At 42.3% G+C, this 23,724-nt stretch overlaps 1 protein-coding gene across 1 annotated transcript in view; it reads right to left on the bottom strand.

Annotated features, from left to right (window-relative positions):
* Window positions 1-3,603: 3,603 nt before the first annotated feature.
* Window positions 3,604-23,724, bottom strand: part of JAG1 (jagged canonical Notch ligand 1) — a 37,728-nt gene continuing 17,607 nt past the window's right edge. Inside the window, exons 4-26 of the mRNA XM_072857441.1 lie at window positions 22,723-22,977; window positions 21,669-21,729; window positions 17,677-17,807; window positions 17,245-17,364; window positions 16,672-16,785; window positions 16,006-16,119; window positions 15,049-15,162; window positions 14,600-14,646; window positions 13,915-14,088; window positions 13,248-13,398; window positions 12,546-12,710; window positions 11,899-12,012; window positions 11,129-11,242; window positions 10,904-11,017; window positions 10,663-10,779; window positions 10,124-10,151; window positions 9,925-10,010; window positions 8,996-9,109; window positions 8,617-8,726; window positions 8,299-8,535; window positions 7,814-7,945; window positions 7,192-7,342; window positions 3,604-6,423 (exon numbers count right to left, since the gene is read on the bottom strand). Coding sequence (XP_072713542.1) covers window positions 5,966-6,423; window positions 7,192-7,342; window positions 7,814-7,945; window positions 8,299-8,535; window positions 8,617-8,726; window positions 8,996-9,109; window positions 9,925-10,010; window positions 10,124-10,151; window positions 10,663-10,779; window positions 10,904-11,017; window positions 11,129-11,242; window positions 11,899-12,012; window positions 12,546-12,710; window positions 13,248-13,398; window positions 13,915-14,088; window positions 14,600-14,646; window positions 15,049-15,162; window positions 16,006-16,119; window positions 16,672-16,785; window positions 17,245-17,364; window positions 17,677-17,807; window positions 21,669-21,729; window positions 22,723-22,977 — 3,221 coding nt within the window. The 3' untranslated portion in view covers window positions 3,604-5,965. The remainder of the gene's footprint in view (window positions 6,424-7,191; window positions 7,343-7,813; window positions 7,946-8,298; window positions 8,536-8,616; window positions 8,727-8,995; window positions 9,110-9,924; window positions 10,011-10,123; window positions 10,152-10,662; window positions 10,780-10,903; window positions 11,018-11,128; window positions 11,243-11,898; window positions 12,013-12,545; window positions 12,711-13,247; window positions 13,399-13,914; window positions 14,089-14,599; window positions 14,647-15,048; window positions 15,163-16,005; window positions 16,120-16,671; window positions 16,786-17,244; window positions 17,365-17,676; window positions 17,808-21,668; window positions 21,730-22,722; window positions 22,978-23,724) is intronic.

Raw genomic sequence — 23,724 nt, 5'->3', positions numbered from 1 at the left:
CATCATCTCATTGGCTTTTGAGTGGAAAAACGGATTCTTTTTTAAGGAAAAAGATGGAGAAAAGAATTTTTTTTTGTTTGCAATTGGAATAAGAAGGATGTAAAATGTAGTTAGACTATCCCAGATTGCATCTTATGAGTAGTTATCTCCTTGCCTGTACCGGTATCTGATAAAAGGTAGGTTTCACGCTGTCTTAAAACACTCTAACGCGGGCTTGAGCAAACAGAGTTAATAGTATCAGGAGTCTTTTAGCCAGCAGTGGGAAGTGTGGGTTGGCCTCAGAAATTAGCTTTCATAAAAGGCACTCCTCACTTCTTTGCTTTCTGCTTCTTTCTTCTCTAATAAGCATTAACTAGCATCCAAAACCCTATGTGAACGAGAAGATGTGGGATGGGGGAACAGCAGCACACCGAGCCTTTCATCAAAGGGATATCAAAGCATTCTGCAGCTGAACCTGGGAGGGATATGAATATGCTTATTTTGACAGTTGGGGCAGCACTGAGGGTAAGCAATTTCTTCAAGGTAAAGCAAGCTGGTTAAGGAGCTTGTACTGCAAATTCTTTCATCACCTCGCTCAAGTATTTTGGAACACCGTTCTCCCATCTTGTTCACCTTCTTTTTTTTTCCCCCCAGATAATTAAAATGAAACCTGGTAGCGCGTGACCTCGTCCCTTCCGCGGTGGCAATAAGGTGACATTTTTAGATGGGGACTTTTTGTTTGTTTGTTTGGTGTCGGCTTATGCTGAGAAATCCTAAGAGAGTTGTGAAAATGATGTCGTGTCACAGGGCATTTCAGCTGTAACCTGGAAATTGTCCAGGGAATTAACCTCCACCGTCCTACCTCCTTTACTATCCATTTCAATTATTCCAGAGCTGGGAATTGGTTCCTGTGAGAGCTGACAGCGCACCTTTTTTGAATGAGAATTTCGCTGACTTGCTCCCACTCTGTCAAAGTTAGAGCCTTTAGTATAACTGAGACATAGTACCTCAGTAGTAGGAATTGGTAATCTAGCTCCATAACTGCTTTATTTGCTGCCGTAATAATTATCTTTTTGATTTATGCTATGCATCAGATCTTTAAAGAAAACTGTCTTGAGCTATAATTCTAGAGATGGGCATGCCTCTTTTTAATATTAATATGATCTCATAGTGCTAGAATGAAAAGAATAGAGAGTTATTTCTCCACCCTGTAGAGAAACTGGTTGAAACAATTTGCACATCACAGAGAAGGCGCTCACTGGAAGATCTGGGCTGGAACTCCGGTCTGACGCCCTGTCTGATACCACATGGCTCCAACGCTGCCCCAGTGCTAGGTAAGCCATCTGCTGAACCTCCATCCGGTGGCCAACAGACCATACAGAACCTTCACCGCTTTCTGCCTCCTCAGCCCCAGAAATGGGAATTAATCGTTGCACAGCTATTTTACTGGGGTTTTTTTTCCCTCTTTTGGGAACAGTAGCTAACCTTTGAAAGCAAACTCTGTGTGCACTGGTAAGCAGTAATCATGATGGCCACTGGTGTCGATATTGAAAAAGAGGAAGTTGAAAAATTCTTAAATATACTTAAATATTCTTGCTCTGTTTAGAAGGGGAGGGGGGGAACTTATGCAATCACTTCCATCTTCTGGGGAGGAAAAGGCTGAATTTGGTACTTCCTTTGTCAGAACTTCTCATCTTCGCATCCACTAATAAAAACACTAAGCCTCTGCCTTGTTCCAGAGGGACTCTGCAACTGGCAAGGGTAGCGATGGGGGCCCCTGGGTAGCTGAGGAGGCAAGGCTAACTTCAGCCTGATGGCTGGAGCAGCCGCGCTGGGGGCTGGCAGATAAGCAGCTGAATCGTGCAGTCTTCAAGGAGCAGCGGAGAGCCTAGCCTTGGACGTTTCCTGGCTTGGCCGAGAGGGGATTAATAATATTAACTCTTGCTGTGCAGGTGTGTCAGCAGGTGTAAGAACACGTGCTGTTTCTGTGGAAAGGAAAATAGCTTCATCAGCGGAACTGCTTGAAGATGCTAGTCTCGTGTTTAGGCCCTACGCTAACTCGCTCGCTCGGTGTCAGGTGTACAAGCGCTAGCTGGCTGTCATTTGCTCCTGTTAGCAATGCAGAAATAGCTGTTCCCAAGGCTGTCTTTCCCCCAGCGACATGAATATATTGGCGTTAAGGCTGATGTAACGTGCACGATCAGCGCCTTTTCGCTAGCTACCTCTATGTAAGATGGGCCCTTTCCGTGCGGAGGTGCAGCGGCTTTGATGTGGCTGTGTTCAGCTCGAGTTGAACCAAACCCAGATTCGACAGGTTCAGTTAGCTGTAGGATAGCAAAGCTGAGGGTGCTAAGGGGAGTAATTTGTAATTTATTTTTTTTTTTAAAGCTCTTATGTTTAAATGGCAGCTCAGGAAGCACACAGTTTTCAGTTCTTAGATAAGGATCCCAAGAACAAACACACACTAGCAGCGGGAAACTTCTCCTGACTAAACAGAATGTATCTTCCCAGAGTAGTAAACTATGTACTGGCCAAGTATCATTTCCACAAAAATAAATGTGCCTTGGTATTCAAACGGGAAAGCCTTAAACTTCATGTTTCTATTTATTTTCACGACAATGGAAAACACTCCGCAGAGCAGCCCCCAGCTTGGTGGTGGTTCTGGGCTTTGGAGGACTGTTTTTGTTTTAAATTCACCCGTGTAAATTTTGAAGCTACCGCTGAGATATGAGGATATAATTTAAAAATATCATTATAGCAATTGCACAGAATTCTCTTCCCTCCCCCTGTACAACTTGTGCCGCTCTAATTTTAGAATATATGTCGCGATGAAATGAGTTATATGGGGGAAAAATAGGCTGTGTATGGAGAAACTCTGCAGTTACAAAACCTCGGCATGCTCAATACAGTACTTCGTAGCACAGAAAAATGCTGGAAAGAAAGAAACGAATACTGCGCTCAAGGCTTTGACAGGTTGTGAAGCTTGAGGAACCCAGCTTTTGCTCTGCAACGAGTCTTCAGAGATCTAAACAGCTTTGCCACTGTATTAAATGATGAAGTCTGTAATTAGAATTTGCCTCAGTAGGCTGCGAAGCAGCTTGTCCAATACATGTTCCCAGGACTAGCAAAAGCTCTGTCCCCCGTTCCCCCCCCCCAATTCAGGTAGAAACATTTCAGTCGTTTAGAAGAGGTAGTTGGGCTCTGCCTCATTGAATTTGAGACCTACGTGAAGATGGTTAATTCAACGTTAGAAGTACAGAAAAGCGTTCAGTTAATGGCCTCACTTTGTGCTTCTGAGGCAGGTGGAAGATTCCATTATCTTTAAGTGGCTTTTTTAGACAGGAGGTGTTTGCTTTATTGCAGATTGTAGAAGGCGGGGAACAAAGGGAAATAAATACGCATGGGATTTGTTTGATGAGGAATCATTGAAGTGGTCAGACAAAGCTAATCTTGTTGCCTTCCCCTTCAGCAGGCAGTAAACTGATGATTCTCTGGTACTTAAGTTAGGTGGCATCTGATTGTGAAGCGTAAGAGCAGTCCCCCGTTCACGGTAGCGCAGCGACGAGGTGGAAATCTCCTTTTAAAGTGAGTTTGAAATAAAAAGTAACACTAAATAGCTTCTGTCAATCAGGGTTTTTTTTAGGTAGCTCAAAAGAAGGTACAGAACAGAGTATGTATGTCTTGCTATCCCATTTTTCAAACATTCATTGTATTCATATCACAGCAATCTTTATATAAAGTATCTATTTCCTACAAACAAAATATGGATGAAGAGGCCTAACCTTGCAGTGGGTTGGTTTAAGCTGAAGTACAAGTTTTATACTATTTTTCAATTGTTACACGCTGTTAATTGATCCTTCAGATTTGTACCAGCCCCTTAGCAAACCACAGTTGCAGCTTCAGCAGGAGAGCGTGCTGAAATAAGACTGTCGGACAGCTAACCTGTACTTCCACACGCAGCCCCTTTAGTTGGGAGGGGCTGCGCACTAGGGAAGCATTAAAAGCCCTTGTGTTGAATATTTTAAGAGTTTATTTTATGCTTTACCAAGCACTTTTTGCCCATTAGAAATCAGTAGAATCTATGGATCCTTTCCCATCCAGGTCAGCAGTTTGTATCTTGCCTAGCGACTTAGATGGGGTTACTGTCTGGTGGTAGCTCATTGGCCCATGCAAAGTAAACCTGTTGCACAATTCCAGTCACATCATCATCCTCTTAGAGGTTACATGGAGGTACATTAGGCAAAAGACACCGAGAACAAGGGGACATGCTGCTTTCAACCCTCTTCGACCTGATTCAGAGCCAGAGGAGAACGTGCCATCATCTAACAAAAAACTGACTCCACCGAAACCAGGGGCAGGTCTTGGAAACGTAAGCCAGCACCTGCCGCTGCTTTTGCACAGCTCACTAGCGGGGAGTGCCTCCCAGCTCAATAATCTCCACGCTCTTTTCTGTTTTCATACAAAAAATTTAATAAATATTACTTTTCAAGATTTATTGCCAGGAACAACACATCAAGGATGCATTTTCATATAACACTAATATCACAATACAAGGTATCTTCATGATCTCCGTGGTTAACCACCGAGATGACTATGTTTATAAGCCTTTTGATCTTAAACGTCGTAATAGCACTTTGATTTCCTCACTTGTTAAGGCGGGCAGTGTAATCTATGGCAAACCTACACAGTGATCTTACTGGACATTCTACTGTTCAAGTATTCAACAACTAGCTTATTAGAATACTCCCTAAATGCAGTAGATTACAAAAAAAGTCAAATCTACAAGTGGTTCAGTATTACATATTCATGGTGAGAAAAAAATAATCAGAATTTACAAAAGAAGATTGCTGTGTTTCCAACTTCACACGCTAATTTGATATTTTAATTACATGCAACCACTCACATTTCATCTACATAAAGTCATAGCTCAGTTTTGTTCCCTTAAACTGCTTCTCAGCAGATTCTCTGCCTGTCACTCGGTTTTCAAGTCTAAAGCAGCAAAAAAAAAAAATCTTCTAGTCTAATTATCTAAACTGCCTCAGTCAGTACTTACAAATAGTCTTAAAGTGATACTATGGAAGAAGGTGTTTCAAACGTTTGACATTGTACAAAAACCAGCATCAAGGCATGAAAGCCCATCCTATTAAAAATAAACTATTTTAGAACACCTTAGTTTTGGCATATAGGCAACATGTAACAAGAAAATAAATTCAAAATAGAGAAGCCACAAGCTTACGATGCTATCAAAAACCTTCAACTCTAAACACGTACATATAAATAAAAAGGAATGATATTTTAAGGCTCTTGATTATTAAGTTAATAAATCAAATATACACAGTGATTAATAAAAAAGAATTATTTACATATCTATACAAACTTCTATTTTTGACACATTTTCCTCTTTAAATTCTTCATTTACCAGCAACTGCTGACAAGTTCCCCCCACCCGCCCCCAACAAAAATACAATAAAAAAATAAATAATAAACTTATTTTTGATAGTTGCTGTGGTTCCGAGCTGCAAAGGCACTTTCAAATACAGAACTAGTTGTACGTCACCATAAAACCAATATACAAAAAACTCAAATTCAATAAATATAAATAAAAGGTATTATTCTAAAGAAACCGCATAAATCGGGACACATCTGGCAGAAGGAAGAAAACTTAACGCTAAAGCAGGGGAGTAAGGCTGTGTAATACCTTACCTTCCAAAACATTTCCATGATGTATCAGCTACAGCTGAATTTACACGAGGGCACTTTTGACTAGTTTTGCATAGATGTGAAATGCAGCACTTGGTATTCCAGCCAACCACAGCAACTATCATTGCCAGTGTAAGCCAGCTTGTCAAAACTTAAATTAACACAGGGATTCTAAGTAAATAATAGCCTTAGACTCAAATATTACACAACAGTTTAAGAACTACAAGCTCTTGAGTGCCTCTCTAATGATACTTAAAGGCCCTGCATGGCAGCACCCCACTGTCTGCTATACGATGTACTCCATTCGATTTAGGCTTTGTGCGCTTTCCAAGTCTCTGTTGTCTTGTTTATTTGTCCAGTTCGGGTGTTTTGTAGGTGTGCTGTTGGGGGGCTTTTCATCTCTGTCTACCAAAGTGTACGCTGGCTGCTTGGCAAATCGGGCCTTCTGCTGGTGTTTGTCCATGTCGTCTTCCTCCACCTCTGAATTGTGTGTCCTTATTTTGGCGATCTTAGAGTTTTTGTTTTCGTAGTCTTTAATCGGGACAGTGTTTGCTCCGTGTTTCTCAATGGGGTTTTTTATCTGATTCAGCTGCTCCCTTACGTTGTTGGTAGTGTTGTCATCAGACGCCGTGTGAGTATGGCTGCTCTGCTTTCTGCGCTTTCGAATGCACCAATAAAACACAGTTACCAGGCAACAGATCCAGGCTACTGTTAGGACCGAGCTCAGCAATGGCACCAAGAAGTCTGGAAGAGATAGGAGACCAGTTAACCCTGCTGCAATCTAAGTGTTCCAGTCAAGGCTTTCTACAAAGAAAACAAATCCCAGCTCCTAAGCCTTACTTCTTCACTGGGGTCCAGACAGTCACATCAGGATGATCCTGGCTCTTTTAGGATACAGGCTGGTTAAAGTGAGTTATCACGTCATCATCTTACATGCAGAGCCAAGTCATCACAGGCAACGGTAATGCAGGCTTCCTTACGCTGCCCTTGCTGTGGCTCCCAGCTGAGAGGGAACATCTCCTGGCCTGAGGGCAGTTGGCTCCATACCCCCCCGCTCCCACCCTTTCTCTCTCCACTGGTGCCCATCAGTAAGATGCCAGCGCGTGCCTGGCGCCACACGGACAGCCAGTGGCCACTTCTGACCTTAACACCGAATTCATCGCGTTTGGACAGCGGCATCGCCAGGTAAATACGTGGCAGCTTTCAGAGCCAGGCAGCATGACTTCACTAGCTTGCTTCTTCCTTATTTCTCCATGAAGAGGGCTGAAGAGCAGCCGCCCTTTTAACAGGCTAGGCCACTGTTTTAGAGCATTTTCAGAACTTCTTAACTTTTTTTTTTTTGGCACCACTTTCCTGGTGCAAAGCCTCCTTACTGTTCCCAGTTAACAGGGCCAAGAGGCAGAGATTCTCAGACTTGCTCCAAATCTCAAAAGGGAGAAAAGCTTCACCTGCTTTGAAAGGCCGTTCTAGTCAGGGCAAGCACACGTGTTTCTGGAGACAAGGGAAGCTTACCTGTTTTGTTTTTAACTGGTCGCCGTTGTACTCTGACCTCCGCGACTGCAGCAATTAGTGTGTTGTTACCATCGCGCTTACTGACAAGGTCAATAATCTTATCTGTGATGTCTTTGATCGGGTTTTCATCTTCCCCTATATCTTCTGCAGACTACAGAAGAATTCATTCAATTAATGCCAAATGCCAGATCAGATGCCCGGGTAATCTGCTATTTTTAAACTTTCACAATCAGTTAAGGCTCTCCGTACTTTTAATACTTAAAAAACAAAACAGCAACAACCAAAAAGCCCAGGTACGGGCAGAAACTAATAATGCAGGATTTCTGCCTCCATCTTTAAAAAGAACACAAAAAACCCCCCACCAAACCCCAAAGCAGCGCTCAAGAGAGTATAACAGAAAAATGTTTTACTACCCTATTGCCGTTGCTACCAGATGGTAGCTTTCAGGTACGCACATGTAACCGGGATTTCTTCCCCATTCTTAATGGGAATTGGGATGGAAACTAACCCTTGAGAAGTGCTGACAAAGCCAGGAATTACAATTTTTATGAAATCCACATGTCGCACACATATCCAAGCAATTAACTACTAAGACATTTAAAAATATTCCAGGAATACTTACGATAGCAACGTGTATTTCATTATTTGCCAAGTGTGAAGGCTCACAGGTAATATAGATGGAATATTCGACAGAAACATTCTTCAGAATATTCAGATTCCTCAATTCACTGCAAATGTGCTCTGTGGTAAGTCCCTGGAGGATACAAAAAAGGTGATGGTTTTTTTTGTTGTTTTTTTTTTTTTTTTAAATATATATGCACACGAACACACAGATATAAGAATTTTTTTTTTTTTTTTTGCCCTGAAATAAGAGTTCTCAAGGGAAGAGGAGGTGGGATTCCGTCTAATTCAGCTTTTGTTCTTCTCTGGACACAAAAGCATTTAGGGTAGAGGTCTGTATTAATCCTTCTGTACCTTCTGTTTTCTTTTATAATAAGGGAGCGTCAGCTTTACTGTACTTTTACCAGTCAAAACACTAGCAGTTTCACGCTCTGGGAAGCAAACACGTGTGTGCTGCAGCACGGTGAGCTATGTTCTGCTACTTACTGGTGCCATCATTTCTTTATTAAAGGTAAAGGTGATGTTGGCACAGTTGTCTTGGTAGTAAGAATCAGAATGGCATTTGGTCTTCACAGGCTGTTGATTCGAAGGCCAGCATTCACCCACTGTAGCACAAGGGTGAGTGAAACAGTGGTCTTCTTTAACAGGAACACAAGCATGTCCCGCTGGGCATTCGTTGTGACCTTTGGCATGTACGACACAAGGTCGAGGACCACACCAAACCTAGAAGAGAATAAATACCCATAAGAAACCGCTGGTTACAGGACAGAAGACAGTCGAACCCAAAACACAGCACAGCTGTACCTTAGAACAGGTGACTTTGCCGTTCAAACACTGACAGGTATTGCAGTCGTCATCCCACTTAGCCCCATCTGGCATTACTCGAACACTGGTAAGGCAAGGCCTTCCTGTAACTGAAGAGAGATGGAACAGAATTAGAAACCTGAAATAGGAAAAAAAGTGAAAACCACCCCCTTTCCTAAGTTCATCTAAACTTCGTGATAAGTTTGCTTCTTCAATAAAGATAGATACTTGCTTTAAAACAACAACATCCCCCCCCCCCCCCCAAAAAAAAAAAAAAAACCAACCCCAAACAAACCACCCATAGAACCACAAGCCTGTTACCATGTAATTACACAGATCTCGCTACAAGCATTATGACCAGCTATGACATCTGGAATACCTTCTTGGCATCCTGGACCGCTACGACCCGGTGGGCAAATGCAACGGTACCCGTTAATTTCGTCTACACACGTAGCTCCAAAGGCACAGGGTGAAGACTGGCATTCATTGATATCTATGATGGGAAGGAGAGGAAATAAAAGACTTACTCTCTAGTACCCTTTTCTTTTGTCAGAAAAAACACATATGCGAGATTTGCCTACTGGAGCTTTATGTTCCTTTTCTAGTGTCTACTCGGAGATAGGTTCTTATTAGCAGCACCGGTATAATTGCAGAGCAAGTTCTTTGAAGTTTCTGCTGTGTGGCACTAACAAAGATCAAAACCTGACCCCTATGGCTACTTAAGCTTTTCAAGGGCAAGGACACATTCCTTCTCACACAAACACACTTCCTTTCCTTTGACATACTCCAGTTTTGTCCCCCTGCTAGATTCTTCAACTGGTGACAATGTTAAACCCCTTTCCAGTTGTATTGCTGCTATGAAACTTCTATTTCCATGGCTGTTATTAAAAGAAGTGTTAGTGTCCTCCTACCTGTAATTATTATTAAATTACAGGGAAGTGCATACATCACCTCAGGGCTTGTAGGTGGATTATTAATTGACAAGGTTTTTGGCTGGCACGCTTTCATCTCAAGCAGAAAGCTATGCCACACAAACACATTCTAACTGGGAAGACTACCCTGAAGGGCACTTTGCCCACTCAGCTGAACCAAGAGTTTTCAGCAGTGGCTGAACGGACTTTAAGATTTCTTTCCTTTTCAGGGGAATTCCTGCCCTCCCCGCATCTGCTACAGACCTAGGTACAGATACAGAAGACACAAGACGTCTATCGTTAATCTGATCTACCGCTTAACTCAATTAAGATGATTGTCTCGCAACAAGATTCGAGCCAGACAAAAATCCAGGTAGAGTGCCATTGAAACACTTACTGATCCTGCAGTCAGGACCTGCGAAGCCTGGAGCACACTCACAGCGGTACCAGTTGTCTCCATCCACACAAGTCCCACTGTTATAACTATAAAGAAAAGTCATTATACACATTAAAAAACTGCTACAGATAAAAAGACCCTAGAATTCTAAAGCAACAAAAGCAGCAAAGGATGAAACATAAACGTATTAAACACTTACCAAGGATGAGGACTGCAGTCGTTTGTGTCTGCAAAGCAAAGACAGACAACATTAAAATATGCAGACTTTGGCTAGTACAACTCTACTGCCAGTAACGAATGATCAAACTTCCCCTAATGCCCAAGTTACACTTAGCTCAACTTTAACAAAAATATGCTGAAATTCTCTACTAAATTGATTCCAGGCTTCTACCACAAAATTTGTTGAGTACATTGTGGAGCACATGTACACAGGAAGAGATCGTTGTAAAGTATCTAACAGGGAAAAAAAAAAGTGGAAGCAGACAGAGCTGCTCGCAGAAAAAGAATGCGGGAGAAAACAAGACAACATCTGTCTCCACTTAGCTCATTTGCAACTTTCTCATGCCCAGGTCAAGGCTCTATCACATAAAGTCATTAAAAACAAAGATTCAGGTGATGCTAAAGCCTAGATCAAACAAGCTTTCCCTTCTGGTTTCAATCTTGACTCCTAGGGCAACAGGATGAGCTAATGTTCTCATCATGCAACAGTCTGGAAAAGTTCAAGCAGAGACGACTTACTCTGAGTACATGTGGGTCCTTCCCAGCCCTCCTTGCAGACACAAGTAAAAGAATCCCCGCTGACTACACAGGTACCACCGTTATGACAGGGGTTGGGCAGGCAGCTGCTGTTCCTTGCTGTAACAGAAACAAGATTTGCCGCTGAGTTGTTCCAAAGCTGTCAAAACTGAGCCAAGAGGAGAAACTGAGGTCACAGATTCAGTGCTGCATCTGCTTCCTGGTGCTTATGCAGGGTATTTACCTATATTACAAGTGGCTCCTTCCCATCCTGCAGGACACATGCACTTGAAAGTGTCCCCCTCGTCATAACATGTTCCTCCGTTGTTGCATGTTGCCTCATCGCACTGGCTGTCACCTGTGAAGAACCCAAACCATCCTTAATAGCAGTGCTTTCTTAATGCAATGCAACAAGTTTAAGCAGCCTAAAAAGAGCACGCCTGTTATGTTTTGGAAATGCTGAACTTACGGGAGTGGCAAGTTTTTCCTTTCCACCCATTTTTACATTCACAGAAGAAGTCGTTGACCAAGTCTCGGCAAGTTCCTCCATTGTGGCAAGGGTTTTTACTGCAGTCATTAATATCTAGATATGTTAAGGAGAAAAAACAAGCTAAGCAATGTTTACAGGATTGACAAACACTTAGTGCTTGAAAGGTGCATGTCCCATCCCTAATTTTGGCCCGTGTTTCAATCATGGATTAAACACTTAAGACAGTATTTTAAAGCTTTAAGCGCTGTCACAGAGATGAAGACTAGTCCACCTCATTCCTCCAGTTTGTTTTCATTTTGTTTGTCATCTGGTTTCAGTAAACAAGAAGGGAAAAGGCCTATTACATAAACTATCCTATCAGTCAGAGGATAGGAGCCGAGCGCTCACTCCTATTCTGTTCCCAAGACTGACAAAATACACGTGTGATGTGCAGACGTGCCATTCCTAAAATGGTGCGGACTAACACTAAGGGTTTCTTACAGACAGTTATCCAAAGGGTAGAGCAGACATTTCAACAGTAGGAGAGGCAGGTTCTACTCCCGGTCCAGCTTCGTAACCTGGGTTTAGTTCCGATACAAAAGCCTGGGACTCAGTGGAAAAAAAAGAGGACACCGTGTCCTCTGCGGCCTTTGAAACAGAGTTTATGTCGAATTGGCGTTGGTCACTATCGTCTTAAAGACAGTCCCAGCCATTCCTTCCCCATGTTTTTCCAAGAGATCTTTCTGCATGCTGAAGAATGGTTAACTTACTCGTTTCACAATATGTTCCTTCCCATCCATCACTACAAATACATTTGTAGGAGTTGATGCCATCGATGCAAGTGCCACCATTTTTACAGGGGTTGCTCTCGCAGTCATTAATATCTGCAACAGTTTGGAGGAGAGGGGAGGGGGGAAAAAAGAAGAAGAAGAAAAAAAATCAAACTAGAAGCACAGCTACTAGAAGTCATCATCTTATTGCAGACTATTTCATGCTACTTCCATTTCTAAGCCCCTTTTGCAAGGAAGGGTTATAAGCAAGATGAGAAATAGCTGAAAAACAGTGCACAAAATGATAAGCCTGTCACCCAACAATTACTATTAAAAACAAAACAAAAAAAAATCAGGAGTCCTGAAGATCCATGTTAAACCCCACTATTAACTACCTCGGACCTTGTATACATAAGGTTTTTAAAAACATACAGTTCAAGGCCAGAAGGTTCATTACTGCAAACTTTCCCCAAGGCCTATCAAATTCCAATCTGCCTCGCCCAAGCGGGATATGAAAACTTAAAGCAGTTCCAAGGTTCACTGTGTTACAAGAAAGAAACCTTAAAGCAGTCTGGGACGAAAGGGTGGAATCTTTTTCCAAAAAAAGAGTAGGAGATGGTAAAACACATCATCTTTTTGGCTCTTACTCTCGTGACAGTAGGTGCCAGTGAATCCTTTGTTGCATTCACAGGTGAATTTTCCACCTGCTTGGCTCTTGCATTTTCCATGAGGACCACAGACATTTGAAGAAATATAGCGAACCCCTTCCGGTGTGCTGTTAGAAGCTACTGCCACAGTACAGCTGTCAATTACTGTAGAAAAAACAGAGACCTGTGTGAGGATTGCCCATTCTATCCGATTTCTTAAGCTAAGAGCAACATTTTAATTTCCAGTGATGGACGTTTAAGAGACATACATATCATAGACTCATTTAAGTTGGAAAAGACCTTTAAGATCGAATCCAACCGTAAACCTAACGGTGCCAAATATGCTTGCTGCTTTAAAATAAAAGGACTATACCAAGTGTTTGTACATAAAATAATCACAGCATCTTATCTGAAGATTGCTGGACCACGTCCACGGCCTGGAATAAATTCAGCACAGCAGGCTATCTGCTACATGTGTTTTCTGTCCACATTGACATAACAATGTCTTTCAAATAGCTGGTATTTACAAAAATGACTCATCTTCTCATACAAATAGTGGCATAAGGCACAGGGCAAAATTCAGCCTCCTTACACAAGAGCTACTCCACTGATTACATTATTGGAGCTGGATTATGGCTTCAGCCAGAGGAGGGGCAGAAACTATTGCCAGTTGTTCCCATTCACCCGCAAGGTAACACAAACCTTCACAAGGAGTTGTGCGGCAGTGATCTTTCAGGTGGGAGCAGTTCTTCCCTTCGTAATCTTCCGGGCAGTTACAGAAATAGTCCATAGCAAGATTGAAGCACTGGGCACCATTCTGGCAAGGATTTGGCTCGCAATAATCTATGTCCAGCTGTAAGTAGTGCAGAGAGAGGAAAGGGAAATAAAAAGGAGGAAAAAAAAAGGGGGGGGGGGGGGGGGGGCGGGCGCTGAGTGAAACAGAAGTTTTATCATCGCTTTCCCGCACTACGACAGGCAGACATTGTGGAATCTGACCTTTTTATCTGCTGCCTCAATGAATTGTTCATACTGCACAGAGTTTAGTTAGACTTGCAACTATTTCAGCAGACAGCACTCTTGATATTAAACAGCCACTGAAAGTTAATAGTTAGCGCGCAACAAAACCTGACACGCAAACACTTGCGGTCTGTTTAACAAAAAGAATCCTCAGCAGCCCGTCAGGGTTTTCTGTTGGTTTCTTTTTTCCCCCCAATATATATTAATCAAGCACTTTCTTGGCAGGCTGACAGCGATAGCAAGTACAACTTTATACTACGGTTCACTGGATGCAAGGCATTCAGCGCACAGATACCGAACGCTGGTAGAAACGCCACTGGCTGAGGGCCTGCCTTTCACCCATGCTTCTTACCTGACAGAGGTTTCCTGAGAAACCAGCGGGACACAGACATTGGAATCCATTGATTTCATCCTGGCAATGACCCCCATTCATGCAAGGGTTACTTGCACATTCATTGATGTCTTTCTCACAGTGATCTCCTGCATAGCCAGGTGAACAGATACACCGATAACCATTAACCAAGTCCTGGGAAGGAACAAGAAAGTTTAGAGTTAAGGTTTTTTCCACCCTCTTGATATAGTCTTATTAGGGGGGGGGGGGGGAAGACGACGGTCCAAAAAGATATATCCTCTTACTGTGTCCAAACAAGGCAAGAATATTTAGAGGGAAAAAATAAATACACACACAGACACACCAGTACTGGCTTACGTTCGTAATTTCCAGGCAGGATACATAAATCCACATTTTGAAGTGGAGTATCTACATTTACAGTAGGTAGTTTGCACAACCACCAGCCTATTCACTGGTGACGCTGGCAGTGAAAATGAGTCATTTATTGCAGTTATATTTTCCCCCTTGCTGTTCTACACACATACCCTGACATGCTGTGGCATGACATAGGCCCTCCCCCCAGCTCAAAGAAATGACAATTTATACCAGCTAATTGCTATTTTCCACACTATTTGTGTTTAGACTCAAGTGTTTTAGTTACTGTTGCAAGTCTCAGGGAAACCAAAATAAACCAAGAATGGCTCACCCGACAGGATCCTCCATTCTGACATTGTCCACGACAGTCGTTAATATCTGTAATAAAATTAGCGTGGTTAGAAGGCAAAAATATATTTACACTAGATACAGAGTTCAAGTCTCTCTAAAACTGCAGCTAGATAAACCTTTTGTCAAGTTTCCTGCATGCCTTCCTTGAGATAAGGTTATTGTAATGGGTGGGAACCTTTCACGATTCTGCTACTAGAGGCAGTGAAACTTCACATCATTGTTTTAGTCACTTTATCAGAATATAGCTATGTTATGGACTAACAGTTTGATAAAATTGTGTATTTTCATTCCACACCAACTACTCCCTTTCTAAAAACATCAACCGCCAGGACTCAGCCTGATGTTTAAACCTGAGCTTGGAACTCAGTGGCATACACACACACACACACAAAACTGGCCTTTAATAAACCCAAGGATATAGACACTTACTTATATCACAGTTGTGGCCAGACCAGCCAGTAATGCAGTCGCAATAGTAGCTGCCAATCAGGTTCCTGCAGGAGTTGGCATTGACACAGGGTTTGCCCTCACATTCATTCGCATCTGAAAAAACAACGTGAATGGCCAAATGCAGGGCTTGTAGGGCAGCGAGGGGAAGGGGAAAAAAAAAGCCTAGAGCGGGTTTTCACAGCAATAATCACCAGTTCATTCAGATCTAAGAGGAACTTGTAATATACAGCATGGATTAGCGTGACTTGAACAAACAAAAGTCAATCATACATCAGTCTCCGAAGTTTCTTTCAATTTCTCTGCAATTAGAGCATAGAGGCTACGCTAATTATTTGATAATTGCCCAGCCACTCATTAAGAGCAACTTCCCCCCCACACACACATCTCAACCGAGCATTTTGAAGGAGGAGTGCTGCAGCCTGGTCACTGGGACTAGCATGTTGTGTAAAGAATGCAGACAGCTCATTCTTCATGAGATCATCCACATTTTGGAACCCAGCTGTGAACTCCTTGGTCTGGAGGAGTTGACATGGCTGAAGAGATACAGCAACTTTCTCACAGGCTAAAGGAAGAAATACATGTGGGGGCGGGACTGGAAGGCATACACAGGCACCCTCCCCACTTCAGTTCATTTAGGGTTTAAAGTATGTCTCTTCGGCTTAGTTAACTATTTCCTTCAACTGCTAGCATGCATCAGCAAAACAACGACAGAGGGAAGCCACTCCATGCTTTGAGACTGCCTAGACCCCAGGCCTGCAAACACCAACACTTAACATTCTCAATGTGCCAGAATACGTCCGTAGGCTTCAGAGCCATAAATGTGCCTAACGTGAAGGGCACGATTGCCCTTGCCTGATGGGCTATGATCCCTTTTACATTTATCGCCACCTGCCCCAGCCCCAAGCAACACTGGGTGAAGAAAAAAGCAGTTCTCACCTAGCTGGCACGTTTTGCCAGTCCACTGAGGTGGGCAAATACACTTAAATCCATCAACTAGATCTTGGCAAGTTCCTCCATGACCACAGGGATTTGGAGAACAATCATCAATATCTGTAATGCAGAGTAAGGAGCGGCTTAGCTCTGTTACCAAACAGGCAATGTCAGTAACTGACAAATTTGATAAATGGCTGCTGCTACTAGGATTTGCCCTCAGGAACAGAAAGGCAACAGTACTTCTACTTGGAATTTCTAGGTCTACTCTGATTTCAGCAAAAGCCTCCTTTAAAAATAATAGCAGTGTGAAAGGGGGTTCAAAGCACAGGGGAAGAAGTTTACACCTGTGGCCTTTTTGCAAGCAGAAGTCAGATTTTGATCCAGCGAGTCTCTCTAAACAGTATTTTAAACAACTTGCCAGAGCGCTACAAAAATTCAGTGTTCTGCTAGTTTCAAGAAGCCATTGGCCATTCTTTCCCCTGGCATTTAACAAAAAACCTTGGTACAAGCAAAGGAGGAGAGTGTGCACGGTGGTATAAATGACCGCCAAGAACCAATGCTAAAGCTGGGAAAGGTTAATTGGCTGCCCTGTAAGTTTATCAGGGATTAGAAAGACTGATCTAAAACAGCAAATTAGCACATTTGTAATTCAATTTTGAAAGGACTTACTATCAGTGCAAGTTGGTCCAGCCCAGCCAGGTGCGCACACACATTCAAATCCTGTAGACGTCTCTAAGCAGCTTCCTCCATTGTGACAAGGATCAGAAAGGCAGGCATGCTCTGCTGCACCGGGACAGAAGAACATCACGGTAGAGACTATAGCAATACCACCAGAAGCCACCCCCTGCTCCCTCCACATGCTTCTACTCTGGACACACCATCATTACTCTTGATGTATTGCACTCCTGTGAGAAGTGTGAATCAAAAAGCTCCTAGCCAGCAGGAAGTCATCTTCCCTGCTAAACTCATCACCATGCTGACTTGCACCTGTTTGAGTCAGGGCCAGACAAGGTAACTTGTAGTGATTTCTCCGGTGAGCAGAAGGCTGATGTCTAGAGATACCAACTGTGCATGCTGAAGCATGAACGAGCAAGTCTGGATCTTTGTAGCTAGCCCTGACATCATAAGAATCTTAGAAACTGACTTCTCCCCAACCTCACAAAATATATCCAAAACCAGCCACTAAAAGCTGGCAAGAATTAACTGCCAAGTGGCAGCTCAGTGGCTGCATCAAACACTTACCAATTTCACAGTTCTGTCCTGAGTAGCCCTCAGGGCAGGAACATTGGTATTTATCAGGGCCAGTGTTGCTGCAGGTACCACCGTTCAAACAGGGTGGGTGGGTTCCACAGTAGTTCAGATCTGCAAGAAGTGATGAGCATTAAAGCCACAGTTGAAAGAACAGAAACATCACCACATGCATGCTTTGTTCCATTATTCTAGAGCCTTTCCAGACTACATCCGCACACAAGAGTAGGACTGGACAGGGAAAAGTTAAGCACATATGCTAACAACGCCAGAACAGCAGAGGAGACAACGCTAAGGAGCCGAAGGACAAAAAACTCCCATGATGTTTCAGGAGGCTCGCTCAGTCTCGCATGCGCTCTCTCCTTGCTAAGTCTGCCAGTGTTAAAATTCAAGCGTTACACTTGGCTATCCATAAGATTAGCATACCTTTGTCACAGAGCTGACCACCCCAGTTGGTTTCACAGAGGCATTGCCATGGTTCAATGCAAGTGCCATGGACACATCCTGGGTGTGGAATGCACTTATCACAGTACTGGCCTTGCCATCCATACTGACACCTTCGTTTAAAAAAAGAAAAAAAAAAAAAAGAAAATCAGAACAGGGAAACAAACCAAAAACCTGTTAGAATTGCCCTGTGTAGATGTGAGTGTGGAGCTCCAAAGCTTGGAGAAAGACTGGGGAGGTGGGGGAGAAGGGCAGGACGAGGGGAGGGGAAAAGCTATTCAAGGTTTGTTTGATGGTTTCTTGTAAACAAACATTTTAGTAGTTTTGCCAAGGTCTCTGTAGCCAGCCTCCTGACAAAAGAATAACTGTTCTGAGAGAACCAGCATGAGGCCATTCAGAACAATAATACTCTTTTGGAGCCTCATACAAATGTGGCAGAGAGGGTGGGTGTGCACTACAAATCAATCTCTGGACTTTGACAGGGTGCTTTATAAACTGAGGTGGGGAGAAAAAGTTAATGGAAACAACAGTTATCCAGAGATCCTCATGAATACGAGGTTCCCGGCATTTCAGCCATGCTGGGTTTGCAGGAAGACAAAACAAAACCCTAAACACCAACTCTGAGCCCTCGGCAAGGCAGTAGCAAAGCATTAGGACTTCTCTGCTCTATCAGAAGCTAACCTTATTCTGAACTAGGAGACATACACAGCAAGTATGGACTGGGCCACAGTAAGAGATGAAAGAAAACAGCACACATCAGGATTTTGCATGTGTTCAAAGATCAGTTGTCCATGTATTTCAGAGTTCGATTTATGCTAACCTCTTTTCGGGGAATAACTAAAACATATCCAATTCTGAGAAACTTTGATTTCATGTCTGGAGAAGAATTTATTATTGGTTAAATTATTTATTGCCCCTATCGATGAGCTACCCGAATTCTGTACTTAAAAGGAAGATACTCTTTTAAACTAAAGCCCCCTTAAGGGAAAGCTCATTTTGGCTTTCATTTAGTTCTCGCTAGCAAAGCAGACCAAGGATTCTTTAATTTAAAGTGGATCTATAGATAGAAACAAGGAAAACAAGATGAAAATGAAGAGCAAGGGTTTTCTGAGGTACTGTATTTCATTAACAGGTTCTGAGAGTAATTGATCAGCAATTATGCACTAAGCTGTCACTAAATTATGAAAACAAACCTCATCTGTACAGAAGTCAGCTAAGCTTTCTATTTATAAAACCCCCCACCATTCTTCTACTGGCAATTTCTTCTCATGGGAAAAAGCGAGAAGGATCTATCCATTGGGTAATCACACACAGCTAGTGGTAAGTCCGACTTCCCTTCTAAAAATCTCAGGTGACAAACTGCATCCTAATTAACTTTTTTTTTAAATAGCTATTTCAATAGCAGCCTATTCAAAGTCAATGGGAAATTCTTATTATTAGTGTGTGTTAAATAAAAAAAAAAGCTAGTCCAACTTCTGTGTCTTTGTGTGCAGAGAACATGAAAGCATGAAAGAAAACCAGATCAGGCAAAACAACCTCTCTCAAGTAGCTCTTGGAAAATCCTTCTGTATAGGGAATATAACAAGAATGCACAAAGATCAAAATTTAGGAACATACCCTTTTAATTTGTATTGCATTCAAAGCAACTTGCCTGTGAGCTTGCACACAAGCAAAACTAAGGGACCTCACCTGCAAAACCAGGTATCCAAATCAAGAATTTTACTCCTTTCTGCCAAATCAAAGGGGTGGGGTTTTTGTTTTCTTTAAAGCATGTGTAAAGAGAAACAGGTAATTAAAAAAAATTTAAAAACCAACAACACAGAAAAAAAGCCATGAGCTTTAGAGCCAAAGATACAACTTTCTTCAAGCATCAGCTTCAAAGTGTAACAAACAAAACTGGATAAGGCTATGGGCATTTAAAAAAAAAAGTTAGATATCAATTCCAGATTCATGGTAATAATTCTTGTTTAATAATATGTATGCAGCAGTTTCTCATGAGAAATTTAAAGTTAACTTTCCTTGTATAGTGATTCATGAGTAAATATGGTTTTGTTGGCTGGCCTGCATTAGAGAAAGTGACTCGCACCAAAAGGGAAAAGGATATTTTAAGAATGTTTGCAAGTTGTCTATTGTACCAGAACCCAGAGCAGTTTCTGCTGGGATGTTATTTTTAAACTCCGTTGCATTTGTAACATACAGGCTATATGACTCATCAAAACTTAAAAGAAAATAAAATCTTGTTTCTGTGTTCACTTTAAAGATATTGGTCTAACTTGGCAAGCAGAAGTTATCTGAAAGCACCAGAAGGACAGCATTGTTTCAAGACTATGCAAATCAAGTGTGGGAAAGTTGCACCTTAAGTAAATAAGAGCACTAGTGCATGTCTGGGCAGTGAGTGGGAGGTAAGAGACTTAGAAAGAGAAAGGAAAGAAAAAAAAGCTGGAAACAAAGCCTGTTGTTCTGACTAGGAGACAGCAACCCCTACAAGGCATGTTTATTCTGATGACAGAAGCACAAATCACTGGTAGCCTTGACTGATACACTCCTCTCGCCATCTGGCCCCCCCCATACTTCCTACTACTTGCTAGGCTTTTTTCTTTTTTTAATTAAAAAAAGATTTAGATTTGGTGTTCTGGGGGTTAACCAGCTTATATCAGTGCTGCTAAACATTAAAATCACTGAACAACCTACAACAGTCCATCCTGCGGCTTGACTTTCACTTTGCACTGTCTCTTGTGGAGGACGAGAAGTTACTTCCTACCTTACTTTCAGAATGTTCCGTGATGATTTTTCTGGCTTTGAGGCACAGATTACAGGGACGGAGAGAAAGAATGAACCACTGTGACTATTTAGGCTGACGACTTATATGAGATAGTCTGTCAGGCACCCCAGATTTAGTTCTTGTTTGAACTACAGCTTATCTAGAGAGAAAAGCAGTCCACTTCATGCAAAAGTTTCCAGTAACAGAGAATCCACCAATATGTTTGCTAGGCAGAAAAATTACTTTCTGTTCCTTCAGACTTCCGAGTTTTATTCGTGAACACCCAAGCTTCACTTTTAACCCTTCCTACACAGGATCAATATCAACATTTTGTAACCTCAGAAGCCCTCAGTTCCCTATCACATGTAAAGAGATATGATAAAGGGTTACATGAAGCAACTTACAACCGGTTTGTAGCTAAAGAACGTCCACATTTAATATCCATTAACCCTCTATTAGTAAGGGAGAAAACTTTCCTGTGATGTAAATATATGGTGTATATTTTGAGGCATTCCAAATATTTAATTGTTGGGTTATGGACGAACTCTGCTTTTCATTGTCTCCTTGCCAGGATAGAAAGGGCTTCAAAGCACAGGAGCAAAATTCTGCATTCATGGGAGCCTACTGACAAGATTTCATCCCAGCTATTAACCTCTCAGCACTCGGAGCCTGGCTCACAATGGTAAAGGAACCGAGAGATTTAACTAATCCCATTCTAAAGAATGCTTGACTTTTGCCTACTGATGGAAGAAACCAGGGGGTGGCAGGGAGGAAAGGGGAAACAGTGAAAGGGAGAAGAGGAGAGAAAAGCCACACTGTACTTCAAGCATGTAGTTGAAAAAGACCATTAATCAGGCTGTTGAAAAAAAAAAAAACAACACAAAACAAACAAAAAAACCCATACCCACAAAACATTTGCACTATTTATGCAGAAACAATTAGTTAGTGCTCATTAGGCAGCATTCACACGATTTCATCCCATACCCCCCTCCCCCCCACTGCCACCATTTCACAAACCAAAAGCTTCTTAAAATTATCAGTGCATTAAAAGCCTGCTCCCCCCTTATTCTGGGCAAGTCAGCATGAATAATGTGCCTTGGTCAAAAACATGACTCCCAAACCACCCTCCCTCCCCAGTCCTATTGTGTTTAGCATCACTTGTGTAATTATTTGGGGGGTTGGGGAGAAACAAGGAGGGAGAGGGACCGTTTACCTGCACTCTCCTGGAATTGTGCAAGAACCATGCTTGGGGCTACATCCCTGACGACAAATAGCTGTTAAAACAAAAAAAGAAGAGTATCAGCATGCTGCCTGCTTCCTGCATCTTCACACTCGTGGGAATGTTTTAATCTCTAACCAGCATTGTAATCCTACTAAATCCAAGGTTTTAACAAGTCTCTCGTATCAAGTCTACTGGAAGGAAAACCCAGGTAGGTGGCTCCCTGTGATAGGAAATCTATCAGCTAGCTTTGCAGAAAAATCATACCTAATGCTGTTCAAAGAGTTGTTTCTATGCAAGAGAAACCGTTTCAGCTTAGAGAGCTCAAGTCACTTCGAGTCTACAGGTTCCCTTTCTCTGTCTGTTGCAGGTGAACTGGCCCGCTCTCCCTGGCTTTACATCTAATTCAAAGTAACTTTTAAGTACTCTGGATTTACTTTTGAGCCATATCTCTGAACAGACAGGATATTAAGATGAATGCCGATTCTAATTGCAGGTAAACTCGGTCAGCAAGACATGCTGATAGTCTGTTCCTATTCGGAGTCCTGCTTTGTCCTTCTGAAATTACCTAGGAAGTTGCCATTCCCTAATAAACACGTTAAACATCATCTCAGGTAGAACAAACAACCTGGGATATTTCAAACACCAAAGCTTTACACTTGCCAGGTCAGCTCTAAAACAAGTCTCTCCTTCCTGCTTGTCTTGAAGTTCTGCACCAAAGGGGAAATCCTTTTTGAAGTCAGCAGCAGAACTCCCATTGAAGTCAATGGGCTGGGTTTTCTTCCCAAGGGCAAAGATGTGGATAATCAGAGAAAGAACACATCTGCTAAGTGCCCAGTACTTGTCAGACCTCTCCAAGATTTTAAAACAAGGCAGAAACTAGTCTTCTCCTGCCCCTAGTTCTCTGAGTAAAGAGTTAGTTGCTGTCCCATCAGTCCTTAGCTCTCTTGTCTGCACAAACTGACCACTGAATTGCAACCTGGGTACGATGTGCTCAAATCTTATCCAAGCCCGCTGACCATTTGGGCATCGAGTATTTGTCACAAACCTTTGTTGCATTCTGGTCCCATCCAGCCTTCCAAGCAGGTTTTGTTGCCATTCTGGTCACAGGTATGGTGAGTGAAGAAGTCATCTCTTGGTCGACAGAACTTATTGCAGCCAAAGCCATAGTAATGTTCTGCACAAGTCACGCGGATTTGATACTCAAAGTGGGCAACTCCTGCATTATGTTTCAAAGTCTGCCACTGACGGCTTGGATTGATCATGCCAGAGTGGGATGCCTTCTCAATAATGCGATCGGGATCTAGAAGTCAGAAGATATGTCAGAGTTAAAACTTCGCTCAGGTATCATTACCTCCCACATCACAGCTCTCTAGCTTCACAGGCAAGACTCTCTGAGGCAGCCAGTTGGTTTTATTAATTTTCTGTTTTAGAGAGTAAGATAAGGCTGCCCTGGAGGTACAAACCTCCAGGTTTGTGCTAACTGAAACACACATCAAACTGAACGAGGCTTGAAATCAAAAGGGACTGTTCGGTTACTGCCAATCACTTATCCCTTTTTGCAGTGTAAGGACATCCAATAAGAATTATACAGATCGTGATTAAAGAAAATTTATCTGCTTTTACTTCTAGCTACAACAGATTGGTACATAATGTGGTTTTCCAGGCTTCTCCATTAATGGTACTAGTTTTGTTTTTAACTGGAATATTTACAAAAACCTCATACTACAACAGCCTAATAAAGCAATGTCTACAAACTGAACATAAGCACCACAAAAGGTTTGCAGCCTTCTGGGACTCTGGTGTAAACACTAAATTGAAAACTAGCAACTCTGGCATTCAGACAACATCAGTGATCTCACCAGGTTTTGGCTAAGAAATACCGTGAAAGTTCTCTCTTCAGATGTTAGCTGACACTAAAAACTCAAGACTACCAGAGCTCAAAGCAGAGAACTGAAATTACTGCATATATGTGCTATAGATCCCCCTTCTCTCTATAGGGCATTTCAAAGTTTAGACTTTGTACTTGACATTTAGTTCCAGCAAAAGT

The sequence above is a fragment of the Ciconia boyciana genome, chromosome 3 (assembly GCF_034638445.1).
Source record: "Ciconia boyciana chromosome 3, ASM3463844v1, whole genome shotgun sequence".
Taxonomy (NCBI): Eukaryota; Metazoa; Chordata; class Aves; order Ciconiiformes; family Ciconiidae; genus Ciconia; species Ciconia boyciana.
Note: the sequence above shows the minus strand (reverse complement) of the source record. Positions and strands in the feature narration are given on the sequence as shown.